Here is a 15,584-nt window from a genome sequence, read left to right as displayed (position 1 = left end):
TAGTGAATGACACAATCCAACACAAGGGAGGCTACCCTAGTAGGACTTAAGGGATCAAATAATCTAAGAATGTTAAACTATGTGCCCTCCAAGGATTGTACAATAAAAATATCCATTGGATTAGGGTTATGACAAATCAGGGTTTGTAGTGGATAAATGAGTAAAGTCAAGGCTCATGTTTAAGGGGCCTATGGGTCAATCTAAAGGTTATGGTTTATTACCATAGTCACTTCAGCAACTACTCCCTTCTCTTTAGTGAAGAACACAGTCCAACACAAGGGAAGGCTACTCTAGTAGGGCTTAGGGATCAAATAATCTGAGAATGTTAAACTGTGTGCCCTCCAAGGATTGTACAAGAAAAATATCCATTGGATTAGGGTATGACAAATTAGTGTTTGTAGTGGATAAATGAATAAAGTCAAGGCTCACATTTAAGGGGCCTATGGATCAATCTAAAGGTTATGGTTTAGTCTATAGAGTCTCAAGTAGATCAGCGAAACAGACTCAACCAAGAAAAACTCAAGGCTGTTCTAAACCAGGGTTTTAGGGCAGCAGAATGCAGCAGAACTAAAGTTCACAACAGTGGCAAATTTAGCTGTTGAAATGTATAAAATTGACATGGAATGAAGGCTAAATTTAAGGGCAAAATATGGATAAAGTTACAACAAATTTTGATGGTTGAACAACAAATAAAGACTGATGTCAGCCCTAGACAATTGCTGAAAATTGTATTAAAAACTTTATCTTCTCTAATGCGCTTTTAGACAAATCCTAGCATACATCAACAAGTCATTAAATGCTAATAACACAAGATCCTAATTTACCTATTGAAACAATAAAAAATGAATTTTAGGGTTTTGAATTAAAAAAAGGTAATGACATGTATGATAAATACTAGTTCCTTATCAATCTTGAGCAAATGGAGGCTAGGATACAAACCAATCTAGGTTTCCTTTAGGCGCAAATTCTAAATTTAAACAAACTAGGCTCTAATGCCTCCTTCCTTCTCCTATTGTGTCATATTTGTACAATCCTTCAATCCCTATCCCAAGTTGTTCTTAAGGGGGGATGTTAGGAATATTCTGACACGTAGGAAATAGTTAAGTATAACTTGGTCTAATGTAGAGTTAGGTAAAGTGTGCTTCTTTACTATGTACTTTTGTAACTTACAATCTGACGGTCACGATATTTCTAGACATGAAGTGATCCGACGGTTCATTCTCTCCTCGGTATTATCGACACTTGATCCGTGGCTTAACACCCGATTGGTCCATGACCTTTATTTAAAGAGCATGGAGGGTCATTTGTAAGGTGGTGGCCGTTCATGAGAGAAGATTATGTAAATTTTCTTTCTTTTATTAATAAATCGCTTGAAGTGGCCGCGTTGGCTCAGACCGTGGACTGTTTCCCTGTTTGAGGGTTTTAACCACGTCAAGAATACTAGTGTATTGATCTTCGATTTGTTTGTGAGCGGTGTCCTTTGCTATTCTATCTGAGGAATTTATCCTGTAAATTCCTACATGGTGTCCGAGCTATTTGAGGGCCGCATCCGTTGGTGCTCCAAATCTGAAGCCGGTACAAGTGCATTGGACTGTCGTTTCCTAGATCTACTATTTCTGACTGCTTTCAGCCTAGAGGACTGCTCTATTGTGTTAGAAGCATCTGTTCCAATGAGGAACCCCTTCGTTTCAAGTGAAAAGGTTTCTGGTAGCCCTAGCTACGTCATTTTTAAGATCTGGAGGTATACAATCTTTATTTGCAGTTTTAGTTATTCATCTCCGTGTTTATTTTGGTTTATTTAGCTCTCTGTTTTTTTTATTACGGGATCTATACCTTTCATTTCTGCGTATGCTCTTTGCCTTGCGACTCTATGCGATTTGGGCAAATCAGAAACAGAAAGGAAAGACTTTGCATATGCTCTTTTCCACCGCGCCTTAGTGTGATTTCGGAAAATCAGAAACATAGAAGAAAATATTTAGTTTCCGGCGAAAGCTAACTTCAAGCCATAAGGTTTGGTTTTTTTTGTATGTTTGTATTTGGTTGTGTGATTTTTTGTTTTGTAGGCAAAAAGGGTTTCCAAAAATTACTAATCTTTTAAACTAGTTCACTTGGTCCAAAGTTACTTTATGAGAATAGAGGTTTTGAGTTCAAGTATTTCTTTTTGTTGAATTACTTTTTCAAAAAGCACATGTAACTTATGTTTTAAAGTTACTTTATGTAAAAGTGTTCTCACCCATTATAAAAAGCGAGTCACTTATAATTCTAAAGTCTCTTTATCTTTTATTTAATTTACAATTTAGTGGGTAGCTCATAAAGTACCATTGTAAAGTGACTTTCACTCATTTATAAAGTGGGTCACACACACACGCGCACACACATATATATATATATTTTAAAGTGAGCTAATTAGATTAAGTTTGGAAAGGGGGGGATTTATTTTTAAATATAACATTATCATTCACTTCCGCACATTCACGCACTTCGTCGGCGTCTTCAACAATTTTCCTTCAAAAAGCCATAACTTCTTCATCCGGAAGTTGTTTTCAGAGCTGTTTTTTTTTGAATTGGCCTAATTTTTCAAGATCTTTCCATTGGAACACTTAGTTTCAGCATCTACAACTTCAGTTTCTGTTAAAATGGAAAGTCCATGACAAGTTATTCTTGTCAACACCAACTACCTCCAATGGTGGTCCTACATTGTGGATTTACTTAGAAGTAAAGGTCTTTACAGAATAGCCTCAGGCCAAAAAACTAAACCTAAAGATGAAGATAAGGCAACCAAATGGAAAAATAGGCAAGATCAAGCATGTGGTTTGATAGGGATATCTATTTATCCAAACCTTAGATTCCATATCGTAGAATTTGATACCCCTAATGAAGAAATGAAACAACTCACTAAAGTTTTTGGAATTAAAAACAAAATTAGAGCCCATCAACTCGAAAATGAGTTGCTTACATTGGACTCCAATATTTTTTTTTCCATTGAAGATTTTTTGTCCAAGTTCAAGACCCTTAGGCTTCTCTTGGAAGGTGTTAAGGTTAAGAAAGAAGATGGTAGCCTTATTTATTCCATTCTTACTAAGTTGGAACCAACCTACTTTGTGTTTGTTTCCACCTTCCATTCTACTAGAGAAACCTTTATTTCTTAAGGACCCCCTTCTTTTGATGCCTTTTGTGATTCTTTAATAAGAGAACAAAAAAATCTCTTACATCGTGGTCTTCTTAATCTTGGAAATTTTTCTAAGAAAGCCTTAGCCGCCCAACAACAACCAAATTTAAGAATCCTAAGAAGCAATATCCTAAAAGGAATGGTCCTAAGCGAAACAAGGGTCCTAAGCAATTTCATTCTCAAAATAAAAAATCAATTCAACAAAATGATAATGAAAATAAAAACAAAGGGAAGAAGACTGATAGGCATTGCAACTTTTGTAATCGAGATGGCCACTTAGAATCCAAATGCTTTAAGAAGATGGAAGCCTTGGAAACAACAATGAAGAAACATAACATCCATTTGGAGCACTCTTCAACTTCAACTTCATCTTCAGGAATAATAGTTTTTGCATGTGGTTGTCAAGCATCTTGGTTTGGTTATGCACTTAATGTATCTTCTTCTTCTCATTTTCATGAGTGGCTCATTGATTTTGGAGCTTCTTATCACATGGGAGAAAACAAAGCCATGTTTTCTTCTTTAAATGATTGTAACACCAAAAATATATATGGTGGTGATGATAGATCTCTTAGTGTTGTAGGGACCAGAACTGTTCATCTAGACAATGGTCAATTTAATGATGTATTGTGTTCCAACCTTATCTTGCAACCTTCTCTCTGTATATCAGATAACTCATTCAGGTGAAGGTAAAGCCGTTGAATTTTCACCTCAGGATGCTGTAATTAAGGACCTAAGAGATCTTAGAAAGATTTTAGTTACTGGCATTGCTGATGATTCTACAAGGTTGTATAAGTTTAACAACTTTGGGTCATCAACTCTTCCCTCTGTATTTGTTGCTCATAATGATGAAGTGAGCAAACTTTGGCATGAGCGATTTGGTCACTTCAATTATCGCTCCTTTCAAAATCTATGTAAAGAAAATATGGTGACAGGTCTTCCTATGGTATCTTGCAGAGATGGTGTTTGTTTTGGATGTGTACTCGGAAAACATCATTGGGATAGTTTTGAAAAACGTGCCTCTTGGCACGCCTCAACCCCTTTACAGCGTGTGCATAGTGATTTATGTGGTCCACTTCTAGTTGTTTCATTCTCTGCCAACAAGTTTTCTTAACTTTCATTGATGATTTCTCCAGACGCACTTGGGTATACTTCTTAAAACTCAAGAGTGAAGTATTTAATATGTTTTTGGCCTTTAAGGCCTTTGTAGAGAAACAATCTGGACATCAAATTCTTAAGCTAAGGTCTGATAATGGCAGAGAATATGTTAACAACAAATTCATCAACTTTTGCACTGAGCATGGAACTCAAATGCAACATACTGTTCCATATACTCCACAACAAAATGGTGTAGCTGAAAGGAAGAATCACACCTTAAAGGAAATGGCTAATTGTATGCTTCAATATAAAGGACTTAGTTGTAATTTTTGGGCAGAAGCAATTAATTGTGCATAATACATAGTAAATCGCACTCCTACTAAGGTTTTAAAGAATATCACTCCAGAAGAAGCATGGAGCTCAATTAAACGAGATGTAAGTAACTTTCATGTTTTTGGAAGTGAAGCATGGGCCCATATTCCAGATGAGAAACATAAAGCTTTAGAACCTAAGAGTGAAGAATGTATTTTTGTTGGATATTTTGAAGATGTCAAAGGATATAGACTTATTCCACTTAAGTCCAAAAATGTTATCATCAGAAGAGATGTAAAGTTTGCTGAAAATATATCGGCCTACGAGCCTAGTTCGGTGGATGTGCCATCGCTCTCTATCCTCCCCTACCTTCTCAAGATCCTCCTTCAGCTCCTCAGCTTCCAAAATGGGTCCATGCTACTCGGGATGTAGCAGGTGTTCTTGCAGGTGATCCTACAGATCAACGACATACATGTTCTTAGTTGGATAGAGCCTCTTCTTTACTGGCTCAAGCTTAAGCGAATTATGATCCATTGGGATGCAACTATGAATGAAGAATATCGTTCATTATTGGAAAATGATACATGGGATCGTGTTCCTCTTCCAAAGGGACAAAAAATTGTTAGATGCAAATTGGTTTACAGAACCAAGTTTGGCCCAGATTGAAAAGTTGATAAACATAAAGCTCGTCTTGTTGCCAAGGGTTTTTCACAAGTTGAAGGCATTGACTATACTGAAACCTTCTCCCTTGTTGCCAAAATGAACTTTGTCCACCTTGTTCTTTCCCTTGTTGCCTCTTTCAAATGGGAAGTGCATCACATGGATGTTAAATCTGCCTTCATGCATGGGGACTTGCATGAAGAAATCTATATGGAATATCCTCCTATGTTTATACAAACAGACTCCAGCCTTATATGTTGGCTTAAGAAATCCCTTTATGGTCTCAAGCAAGCCCCTCGGGCTTGGTGTGCCAAAATGGATAGTTTTCTTTTAGATACTGGCTTTTCTAGGTGTCATTTTGACAATACTGTCTACACCAAGAAAGTGGGTAAGTCTCTTATCATTCTTGTTCTTTATGTTGATGATGTTATCCTTATTGGTAGTGATCCCAACCTTATAAATCATGTGAAGTCCAACCTTAAAAAAGCAGTTTGAAATGACAGACTTAGGACACTTGCATTATTTTCTTGGTCTTCAAGTCTTGCAATCCAAGGAAGGTATTTCCGTTTCCCAGTCCAAGTATGCCTGTGATCTTCTACGCCACTTTCACATGGAAGACTGTAAGCTAGCCCCTTCTCCCTTTCAGTCTGGAGTCAAACTTTCAGTCACTTGTACATCCCCTGAAGTTGATGCTACCTTATACTGTCAACTTGTAGGAAAACTTTTGTATCTGACCCATACCTGTCCTGACCTTTCCTTTGCTGTTGGCCTTATTGCTTGGTTTATGCAAAACCCACATGAAAGTCATTGGAAAGCAGCTAAAAGAATATTTCGTTATGTTTGAGGTACAATTTAGTTTGGGATTCATTACAGTGCAGAAGCATCTCCTCTATTGGTTGGTTTCAGTGATTCTGATTGGGCTGGTGGCCCTGATGATCGGAAGTCTACTGCAAGTTATGTGTTCACTCTTGCTTTTGGACCTATTACATGGGCTTGTAAGAAACAAAGTGCCATTTCTCTTTCTTCAATAGAAGCAGAGTATCGTGGCACCGTAGAAGCTAGTAAGGAAGTCCTGTGGCTTTGTCAGATCCTGTCAGAGTTTGGCTTTCAACAACAGCGTTCGACTACACTTTGGTGTGATAGTCAAAGTACCATTCAACTATGCAAAGATCCAGTCCAACATCAGTGCAACAAACACATTGAACTACACATGCACTTCATCAAAAAGCTCATTCATGACCATGTTCTTGAAGTGCAATATTGTTGAACTGATGATCAAGTTGCAGAGATCTTTACAAAGGCTCTCGCAGAGGCAAAGTTTAGATCGTAGAGGCAAAGTTTACTAAACTTCGATTTATGGATGGAGTTCATGAAGTTGTCGCTAAGGGGGGATAGGCTCCAATGCCTCCTTCCTTCTCGTATTGTGTCATATTGTACATCCTTCAATCTTATCCCAAGTTGTTCTTAAGGGGGGATGTTAGGATATTCCGACACATAGGAAATAGTTAAGTATAACTTGGTCTAGTGTAAAGTCAGGTAAAGTGTGTTTCTTTACCATGTACTTTTGTAACTTACAATCTGATGGTCACGATATGTTCTAGACATGAAGTGATCTGACGGTTCATTCTCTCCTCGGTATTACTGACATTTGATCCGTGGCTTAACACCCGATTGGTCCAATGAGAGAAGTTTATGTAAATTTTCTCTCTTTTATTAATAAATTGCCTGAAGTGGCCGCGTTGGCTTAGGCTGTGGACTGTTTCCCTCTTTGAGGGTTTTAACCACGTCAAGAATACTGGTGTATTGATCTGCGATCCATTTGTGAGCGGTGTCCTTTGGTATTCTATCTGAGGAACTTACCCTGTAAATTCCTACAACATCAACAAGTCATTAAATGCTAATAACACAAGATCCTAATTTACCTTGAAACAATAAAAAATGAATTTTAGGGTTTTGAACTAAAAAGCTAATGACATATATGATAAATACTAGTTCCTTATCAATCTTGAGCAAATGGAGGCTAGGAGACAAACCAATATAGATTTCCTTTTGGCACAAATTCTAAATTTAAACAAACTAGGGTAACTAAACTAACCTACCCTAGGGTTTGCAATTTAGGTTCTCATTTAGTCCGGATAATTAAGGGAAAGAAAAACCTATCTCTATTCCCAAATTTTTGGAGGAAGGGTTTAGCTCAACGAGGGTTAATGCAACAAATACCAAATAAACTAACTTAGCACAAGAACATACATCCTATGGAACATAATACCAAGATAGAGTAAATAAACTAACCTCAGCATGCAACATCCAAGATCCACCATAAGCATTCATGAAAAGAGATCACATCACATCCAAGATTCACCAAAGACAAGTCGCTTTACTAGGTCTCCATTGTGCAATAGAGAGAAGAGATCACTAATGAGCAAGTGTGACAATGATCTAAGGGAAATCAACTTCCCTCCATTTATATGAAGGTAACCAAGTAAATTTTCCTGAGTATAGAGATTGAAAATCCTTGAAATGTAATTAAATTCATGATACAAGGTGGATAAGTCATAATCCAACCCCCAAAGATAGTCAACTCAATGAAATAACATAAAATCAAGCCTCAATTAGCCCACACGTGTGAGTCTAATGTCCTCCAAATGTGATGTCATCATCAAAGGGCACATCTCTCGATGAAAAGGTACAAGTAGCAACTCCAGGGACATGTCTTATCCATAAAGTCATGGATTTCCATCCAAAGGAGGTGTCATATCACCAAAATAACTCTCCAAAGCCCACATCATCCTCAAAATGGCTCACATCAATATCAAAAGAAGACCTAGGATGATGCCCTAAAGGAATAGCATGACATCATCAAGGTAGAGGGTGCATCTAACACTTTGAAGTGTGCCCCAAGTGGTCAACACCATCCCATCAATCATCATCAAAAGAAGTGCAATATTTATCAAGAAGGTATAATGCCAGCCTAGGGGCATGCAATATTTCAAGGGTGTACCATCTCTCAAGTCAACACCCTAGCTCGAGTGGTTAGCATCCAAGGTTCTGGGACTGGAGGAGGGTCGCTTCATGAGGGCCAAGTCATCATCCAAGTCAACACTCCTCAATAAGTCTCCAACATCCTCCATCTGGTGTCATGCATCATCATGGAATGCGCTTGGAGATGTCCTAGAATGTGCTAGACAAACATCATTTATCCCTCGAGGGATCCTAGCTGCACCTTTAAGTATCATCTAGCACATCCTCAAGGAATCAAATTGAGATCAATGTCATGGGTAGCTCATGCTCTTTATTTTCTTATAATTGTATCAATCTTTGGTCTATTCAACCCTTTCTCATAGGACAAGGCCAACAATGAACTAACACGAGCGACTGACAACAACCAATCAAAAGATGGGATAATGGACATATGGGAATGATGACAAGCGTTAAGTATGAATAACATGGAGTGCTACCATCATCAGAACCTCCTATTTGTGCCCTTCCTAGACTAGGGACACATGATAACCACCAAAGTGACGTAGAGGAACAAGTACACAGCCAATAGCAGTCTATAATCCAATTCAACCTGTGATCCATACTAGAATGCCTTAAACATTAAAAGAGAATTAAAAAATTGGCCAGGTAGGAGAAACATATTGCAAGAATTCAGAGATCTCAATAATCAATTGAACACATTAAATTCACAGTGGAAAAGTAAGAGAACAAGAGCCCACTTTGCGTGAATGTGCTTGTCACAATGAATCAAGATGGATCCCTGGCCCACCAACTATACGCTGAAAGAAAAATCATACTAATAAATACCTATGTGCTGAGTCACACTACCACCTAGGTTGAATGATGGATTCCTAGCCCACCTGGTACACAAAGAAAGCTGTATTGATGCAAACCTTTGAGCTGAGTCATCATGCAGCACAAAAGATGGGAGCAATCAATAGACTGGCAACCTGAATGATAAGAATTTTGGATACAGACCACCCAGAACATGAATGGTGAAATTACCCTCGTAAAAATATCTTCAAAGGCAATGGATATGGTGAAAACAATAGATTGAAAAGACAGTTTTAGAAGTGTGAAGTGGTAAGAAAAGAGATCAGGGTACAAGTAATGATGATCCAAAACCGTTCTTCCTTAATTTGAGGCACTACTGATAAGATCACCAGAATTTTAGGGAAGAACACTGGGTGGAGAACTAGCTAAGAAATATATTTGAGTCAGAAAAAGATCCTGTTGATCTGAAACTTCATAAAGGGTGTATGCGATTCCAAATTATATGGAAAAATTTACACTTTAGACTGGTCGCTCAATCAAAACAATGTTAAAAGAGCATGACACTGATATAGTCTATGAAAGGGTTAAACATCTATCATCTCAGAGGACTCACACACCTCCAAACACCATATATGCATTGAGGAATCGATTATGTAGCAAAAGTTCTGCATTACTAGAGAAAATTTAGAGAGGCTTTAGATGGTTTAAGGTTAAAAGAATCTTGGAAACCAGTGGTTTAATATCTCAAATATTAAGTCAAGAATGAATTGACATTCTCTATTGGAAGTTTTCAACTTTGCACTCAAGAATGACTTTTGTTGACAACTCTCCACATGAATGAGTTATTAATATCTTCATTCTTTGAAAGGAAAATTCATGAACATTAGTTCTCCTGAAGGTGAACTTTCTTTAAGGTTCGAAACTTTGAGATTCACCAAAAGGATGAACAGAGTTCTCCATTCTTTGGATTTCGAACTTTGAAATGATAAATAATGAGATAACTCCCCCCTTTCATATCCTATTACAAAGTCTACGTAGTATGTAATCTATCGCGAACTCTCGGTTGTGATTTGCAGCCTATATATTATTATATTTGTTCTCTTTTCCGCACTGGATGTTTTATATTTTTGACATGTTCTTTTGAAGTCAAATGGGATGTTGTATGTTGCCATATCTGCAAAGATCTACAAAAGTAGACAGCTCTCCAAAACGTTTCCATCTGTCCTATCATCATAAAAACCCTAATACATATTTCACCCCTTGTGACAAGAGAATTTTCGAAGATTCAGGCTGCCAGCCTTTTAATATCATATTTTCGTCAACAATACAAGAGTCCCAATTATACATCATAAAGAAGACTAATATCTCAGACCACCATTTTATGTATAATGTGTACATAAAGATAATATATATTACTAATTCATTTATCATAATATCTTAATAATAACAATTAAAAATTTCTTTTATGTATACATAAATCAAAATTCTAAGCTATTAACCATATAATAATAATTAATAAAAATAATATTTTTATTTTTATAAAAATTAAATATATTGTTCTATTTTTAAGCTTTGACTAAATTTCTTAAACATTTAAAATTTCTAAACCATTTAACATTTAATAATAAAAAACAAAGGTTCTATTTATATGAAATAAAAATAAATAAATATATTATTCTATTTTTTTTTGACTAATTTCTCATTGCATTTTAACCTCACGAAGTCTTTCTTTGACCATTCATTTTAACCATTTTCTTTTATTTGTAATTTTTGATCCCTCATCGTTCATAATTTAAATTAATATTTTTTAATCCTTGTGACCATTATTCCAGTGTTTGCTCTCTCGTTATAACTTATTATAGTTTTGATAAGCTCTCACACTTACCATCTATCCGCTTTCCCATCCCTGAAGATGGGTGGAGTGACCGTTATTCCGGTCCACCCGAAACATCAGACAGGGGAAACTTCTACACAGTTCATATCAGAAAGATTCAGATAAAATTGCTAAGTATGTTGGATTCTGAGTGGGATCTAAAATTATACTTATTCCATATGAAATCCAATGAGGTTGAAACCACTCAAACATTTTGAAATAGTTAATGGTAGCCATTGATTACATACCATTAGTAGGGCCTAGGGTTGAATATTAGGCTACCCCACTTATAAAGTATTGTTATTATTATTATTATATATTTAAATTGCGTTCTGAGGGTCCTTAGTTGCATTGTACTGAACTGCCTGGTTCCATACAGAAATCAGCTGGTTCAGTGCCAAAACAGATTTTTCCGGTTCTGTGCCACGGTGATTGGTTAGGGCTTGAAAATGGCTGGACTGGCCAGTTCAACCCATTCTGATAACACCTATATAACATGTAGAATTAGATAATATGTTGTTGGCTAGGTTTTGGGGAGTTGGGAGGGGGGTGGTCATATTGAATTTTATTATTTCTGTTCTTTGTGGGATGGGGATTTTGCAGTTGGCCCATCAATTTCTGCAGTTTGTTCATGAATTTTTGGCCATAATATTTTCATGATCTTTAGAAATGGAGAGAATACATTCATTCTTGCCTTTATAGATGGCTGAATCTGTGTATGTTCAGTATGACATGGATTCTGTATTATTGAGGCAGCTGACATATTTTTGTGACCCTTGATAACATTATTCTTACTTCCTGTTGTGTTGTTGTAAAACCTAATGAATAATGTATGTTGTTGCCAGGAACTGGAGTTGAACAAAGTTGGTTGGAATATTCTCTTTGAGCCTTATCCGTTCTTTGAAGCTTACAAAAATTATTTAGAAATAGACATATCTGCAGAAGGAGCAGATGATCTACGGAAATGGAAAGGCTGGATTGAATCTCGTCTTCGTTTACTCACTTTAAAAGTACGTACTTATTTTTGTTCGATCCTTGTAATATTGCTGCATCTGTCCAATAGGTAGTCTTTTCTGCATTGCTTCAAAGTTCAATTGCTGAACCAATGACTATCCTTGAGCTAATTGAGTTTTTTCCATAACCAGATTGAAAGACAAACATTTGGCATGCTTCAGTGTCATCCACACCCGGATGACTTTTCAGATCCGCAAAGGCCATATCATTGTTGTTTCTTTATGGGCTTGCAGCGTAAACAAGGTATGCCCATCCAAGAAGGAGAACAGTTTGACATAAGGGTAACTGTGGATGAATTCAGGCATTCTGTCAAAATGTACACACTGTGGAAACCGGGCATGGAGATTAATGTTTCTCATATAAAGCGGAGGAGTATTCCCTCATTTGTTTTCCCAGGTGGTGTCCGCCCTCCACGGACAACAAAAATGTCAGGAACAGCTGGGAGACCAAACGCTGTTTCTAGTACAAGAGTTCCTGTTTTGAGTCATGTAGCAAAAAGTGATACAGGTTTGCCAGATGATGAGTTGGATGGGATTTCAGGAGAAGTTACCAGCATGGGAAAAAGGAGGAGGGATAGAGCAAATGAAGAACTTGTAGCCTCAAAGAGGGCTTCCATGTTACCCCTTGCTAATGGTACTTTAACATCAAATTCTGAAATAGTAATTACCCCTGCTGAACCTGTTGCAATACAAACTTCACTGACTGCTGAGGAAGCTGCCATCACGAAGATAACATCTGGTCAGGGTGATGGATTTGGGTCACCTGTTGAAGAGCTGGATGAACTTGATGAATATACCACATTTGTTCCGATGAAGACTATTTCAGAAGAGCAGCAGAAATCGATGGTTGATACTGTCAAGTCATGTCCTAGAAATGGACAGCCTAAAGCAATAGCCCATTCTGGGTCACCTGTGGACAAATGTGAAAATGGAAGTGTAGAAGAACTCGAGGTTTTAAATTCTTACCTTAAAACTCAAATGTTACGGTGTTTGTTGACAGTTGAAAGTTTGATCTTGATGTAATGGGTAGTTTTCAGTTGTCTGCTTATGCATAATTTGGTTGCAGTTTTCATTCATGATAGGTAAACATCTTGAGACTGTAGATAGCTCGTACACATTTAACAAAGGATCTTCTGAAAAGAATTAAGTGGTCAATTAACCCGTCAAATATTGGACCTTACCTTTGCTCTACTGCTATCTCATTTATTTAATGCTGGGACTTGTCCTTCGAGATACTTGGCACAGATGACGTTTTTAGAATTTTTTTTACTGAAACTTATCTGATTTATTGTCAGCCTTCATGGTTTTATTGATATTGATTTGACATTCTAGTTGGATGGTTTGTTGCATGCTATCTTTGGTCTTGACAAGCAGCCTGTAGAATTACCTGGTTCAGGAATTATTTTATCCAACTCTAAAGCTGAAACTCAACGAAAACCTTTAATCAGGTATATTATTTAGACTTGAATTTTCTTTTGCAAATGTTCAAGAACCAGCCGGTCAACTTTGTTATCGTTTGAACATGTACAGGTTAAATTTGGCTTCAAGGAACAAGACCACCGATGCTTAGCATTTCAGGAGTGAACTTTATTATCAGGTTTGAGTAATTCCGAATTGATCAACATCGATGTTTACAACACGTGGAATAAATACCTGGGTAGCAGAATATTAAGTGGCCCTCATATTCTGAGTGCACATGCATATAGGAAATACGGAAGGACTTTTCTGGCCAAATTTCTGTCAGAGCTAAAGTGAATAGACAGTTAATGTGGAGAATATCCAGGGTCCAATTAATGTGGAGCATAGTCTTGAAGGCAGATGCTCGCGAAAACCCATAGTTCATGATGACTTTGTAATATGGTGCAAAATAAGCTGGCCTTTGTGAAATTATTATGCGCAGTCAGTTTAAGAGCTTTCATAAAATGGCCTGCTGCATAGGCAGGCAATGTTATACCAGTCTTTTTTGTTTGATACATTTTGGCTCTACTGATAATTAGAGAACTAGCGGTGTATAAACACAATTTTCCTTTTAGATGCTTCGGACATGGTTATCATGCTTTTAGTTACTTTTTCCATGTATAATACACCATCTGAGCTCCTGATACAGTGGACAATCATTGATATTTGCTTCGGTTGTCAACGATATCCTCAAAATCTCTAATATGCAGAGGATTTTACATACGTAATTTCATGGCTTGGCGAAATCAATTCCACTATGTTATGAATTTCAAATATTATATTATTTTAGTAGCGCATGTGCTTCTCTGAGTAAGATCAGAGTTAATTGTTAGTGACAAAAACTGTAGCCGGTTCAGAAAGATGTCCGATGTGATGCATCTTATACATTATAGGATTTGATATTAATAACTGATTTATGGCAACTTGTAAAATTGAAATAGGATCAAATGGTAGCTTTAAGAAATAGGTAATCAAAATATTTATGTAGGTTCTAACGTGAAGAACTCAAAAAGTTTCTCCCAAAAAATAGTAGTTGTTGCTAAAGACTCTGAGAAATGTGTGTTATGAACTTGTGTTATGTTCATGGACTGAGAAATGTGTTAGGTTCATGGACTTGCCCAATGTTTTGGGAAGGTCCAGGAGTTTATCTGATGATGTGAAGAGTGTTAAGATTCAAATAAATAGAGCAAAGTTAAAATATAACTGTTAGAGAAGGTAAAAATGTGACTATTGGGGAGGTAAGAATGATGATGAAACGAATGATTACAATTTGACTATTGGAAAAAAATGGTATAAATTATTAAATTCTTTATGGGAAAAAATGGTATAAATTATTAAATAAGGAATTGAAAAAATTGATTTGAATAAAATATTAAAAGTGAGAATAGAAAAAATGGTATAAATTATTAAATAAGGAATTGAAAAAATTGATTTGAATAAAATATTAAAAGTGAGAATAGAAAATTAATTGAGTTATTTGAATGTGTCAATGGAATATAGCATATTAAAATATAAAAATATAGAATATTGAATATAAAATATAAAAATATAGAATATTGAAATATTAAAAGATTTATTTTAAAAACATAGTCTAACTTATAGACTCTGCTCTAAGAAATAGGTAATCAAAATAGTTCTAAGAAATAGGTAATCAAAATAGTTCTAATGTGGAGAACTCAAAAAGTTCTCAAAAAAAGTAGTTGCTAAAGACTACTAAGAATTGTGTTATACTCATGGACTTGCCCAACACTCATGGACTTGCGCAACGTTTTTGGGTGAAGGATTCACCTATTTTCAAGGACTAGGAGTTTAGTTGATGATGTGAAGAGTTTTAAGAGGCAAATAAATAGAGAGCGACGTTAAAATATAACTGTTAGAGAAGGTGAAAATGTGACTATTGGGGAGGTAAGAATATAACTCTTAGAGAAGGTGAAAATGTGATTATTGGGGAGGTAAGAATGATGAAGAAATCAATGATTACAATATCGAGAAAAATGGTATAAATTATTAAATAAAGAATGGAAAAATTGATTTGAATAAAATATTAAAAGTGAGAATAGGAAATTAATTGAGTTATTTGAATACCTCAATTTGAGGAATATAATATATTAAACTATTAAAATATAGACTATTAAAATATTAAAAGATTTATTTTAAAATATCTAATTGTAATTTTTTTGAATCTTAAGAATAATTTAATTGTAATTCTTTAAAATTTTATTTCTCTGGT

The 15,584-nt window shown here is 36.0% G+C and overlaps 1 protein-coding gene across 3 annotated transcripts in view; it reads left to right on the top strand.

The window, feature by feature from the left end:
* The window catches only part of PAPS1 (poly(A) polymerase 1), a 59,117-nt gene extending 45,189 nt beyond the window's left edge, over positions 1 to 13,928 (top strand). For 2 of the 3 annotated variants that reach the window (XM_089379105.1, XM_089379106.1), the window contains exons 10-13: positions 11,729 to 11,893; positions 12,029 to 12,847; positions 13,268 to 13,344; positions 13,427 to 13,928. In XM_089379105.1, the coding sequence (XP_089235231.1) occupies positions 11,729 to 11,893; positions 12,029 to 12,847; positions 13,268 to 13,344; positions 13,427 to 13,466 (1,101 nt within the window). In that variant the 3' untranslated portion in view covers positions 13,467 to 13,928. The remainder of the gene's footprint in view (positions 1 to 11,728; positions 11,894 to 12,028; positions 12,848 to 13,267; positions 13,345 to 13,426) is intronic. The other variant, XM_089379107.1, reaches the window with a different exon arrangement.
* The last annotated feature ends 1,656 nt before the right edge of the window (positions 13,929 to 15,584 follow it).

This window comes from Pinus tabuliformis, chromosome J (assembly GCF_031772625.1).
Source record: "Pinus tabuliformis cultivar Carrire ecotype Pingquan chromosome J, CPIR1, whole genome shotgun sequence".
Classification (NCBI taxonomy): Eukaryota; Viridiplantae; Streptophyta; class Pinopsida; order Pinales; family Pinaceae; genus Pinus; species Pinus tabuliformis.
This window is presented reverse-complemented; position numbering and strand designations above follow the sequence as displayed.